The 1,450-nt window shown below is 56.6% G+C and overlaps 1 protein-coding gene across 1 annotated transcript in view; it reads right to left on the reverse strand.

The window, feature by feature from the left end:
• Positions 1–470: 470 nt before the first annotated feature.
• Akt1s1 (AKT1 substrate 1) overlaps positions 471–1,450 on the reverse strand; it is a 5,690-nt gene continuing 4,710 nt past the window's right edge. The window contains exon 6 of the mRNA XM_033766022.1: positions 471–1,446. Coding sequence (XP_033621913.1) covers positions 1,166–1,446 — 281 coding nt within the window. The 3' untranslated portion in view covers positions 471–1,165. The remainder of the gene's footprint in view (positions 1,447–1,450) is intronic.

The raw sequence follows: 1,450 nt of genomic DNA on the forward strand, positions 1-1,450 counted from the left end.
CCTGGGATGAATCAAACACCCCTCGGCCGGGTGTGCTGGCGCAGGCCCGTAATCCCAGCACTCGGGAGGCTGAGGCAGGAGGATCACTGTGAGTTCGAGACCAGCCTGGGCTACACAGTGAGTTCCAGGTCAGACTCAACTACGTAGTGAGACCCTGTCTCAACCCCTGACCCCCCCCCAAAAAGAGCCCTTCTCAAGCGGCCTCCTGCCTTCGAGGAGTCATGGAGAGCACCCAGGCGGCACTCAGGTCTGAGGCCCCCTTGGCCGTGATAAGAGCAGCAAGGCCTGCCTGTGGGGCCATCGAGTCCACATTAAACTATGTCTCCAGGCTTTATGTTATTATTATTTTTGTTGTCGTTTTGGTTTTGGTTTTGGTAGTAGGGATCGAACTAGGGACCTTGCACTTGCGAGGCAGGTGGCTGAACCACTGAGCTAAACCCCCAGCCTTCCTTTTTTGTTTTGTTGAGATAAGGTCTGGTTATGTAGCTCAGGCTGGCCTTGAACTCACAGCGATCCTCCTGCCTCAGCCTCCTGGCTCTGTCACTGCCCTGAATGTTGACTTTCGACTAAGAACACTGAGGTGTGAGGGGGGTACTGGGGTCCCAGGCCTGTTCCTTCGAGGTCCACAGCTCCTATGAAAGACACTGGGTTCCAGTACCAGCTCTACCCATTCTAGGCCCTGGAAAGTCACGTGTCCTCTCAGTGCCTCTGTCTCCCCTCTGCTTTAGGGAATTTCAGAGATGGGCAGCAGGACCAGGCAAAGAACTCCATATAGGGCACTGTGTGGGCACAGTGGCGCACATAAGGGTGGGAACAGGAATGTGTGGGGTGATCTGGCCTCAGTTTCCCTATCTTAAGGGATGCTAAAATATCTGTGCCTGGCCCAAAACACATGTTTGGCAGATGACGATGCTTCCAGAGAGAAGAGGCCTTCCCACAAGGCCTGGTACACAGCCTAAGGCTGTATGATGAACCTAGCACTTGCCTCTCCAGACTGAGGGGAGGATTCAATCAGCTAACAGGTCAGGTGTGGAGGTTCATGCCTGAAGTCCCAGATAACTGGGAGGCTGAGGCAGAAGGATCTCAAGTTTGAGGCCAGCCTGAGACACTGTCTCAAAAAAAAAGGAGGGGGGCTGCGGATAGAGCTCAGGGGTGGAGCCCTTGCCTAGTGTATACAAGGCTCTGGGTTCAATTCCCATGACGTGCAAAAACAAACCGGATCAGGGATGAGACAGCAGAACCTAGGGCTCCCCCTCCCTCCCCTCTGGGGCCTCACCTGTCCGTTCTCCTCATCCGACGACCGCGCCTCGGTCCTCTTCTCCTTGAAGGCCCAGACGGGCACAGACACGGGCAGGGACTTGGCGTACTGCTGCGTGGGCAGGGCTGAGGCGGGGGGCATGGAGCAGGCCGGGGGGCCAGCGGGGGCGTCCTCGCTCAGGCTGCCGTCTGC

The sequence above is a fragment of the Fukomys damarensis genome, unplaced genomic scaffold (genome assembly GCF_012274545.1).
Source record: "Fukomys damarensis isolate Sample0158 unplaced genomic scaffold, DMR_v1.0_HiC HiC_scaffold_19, whole genome shotgun sequence".
NCBI classification, from domain to species: Eukaryota; Metazoa; Chordata; class Mammalia; order Rodentia; family Bathyergidae; genus Fukomys; species Fukomys damarensis.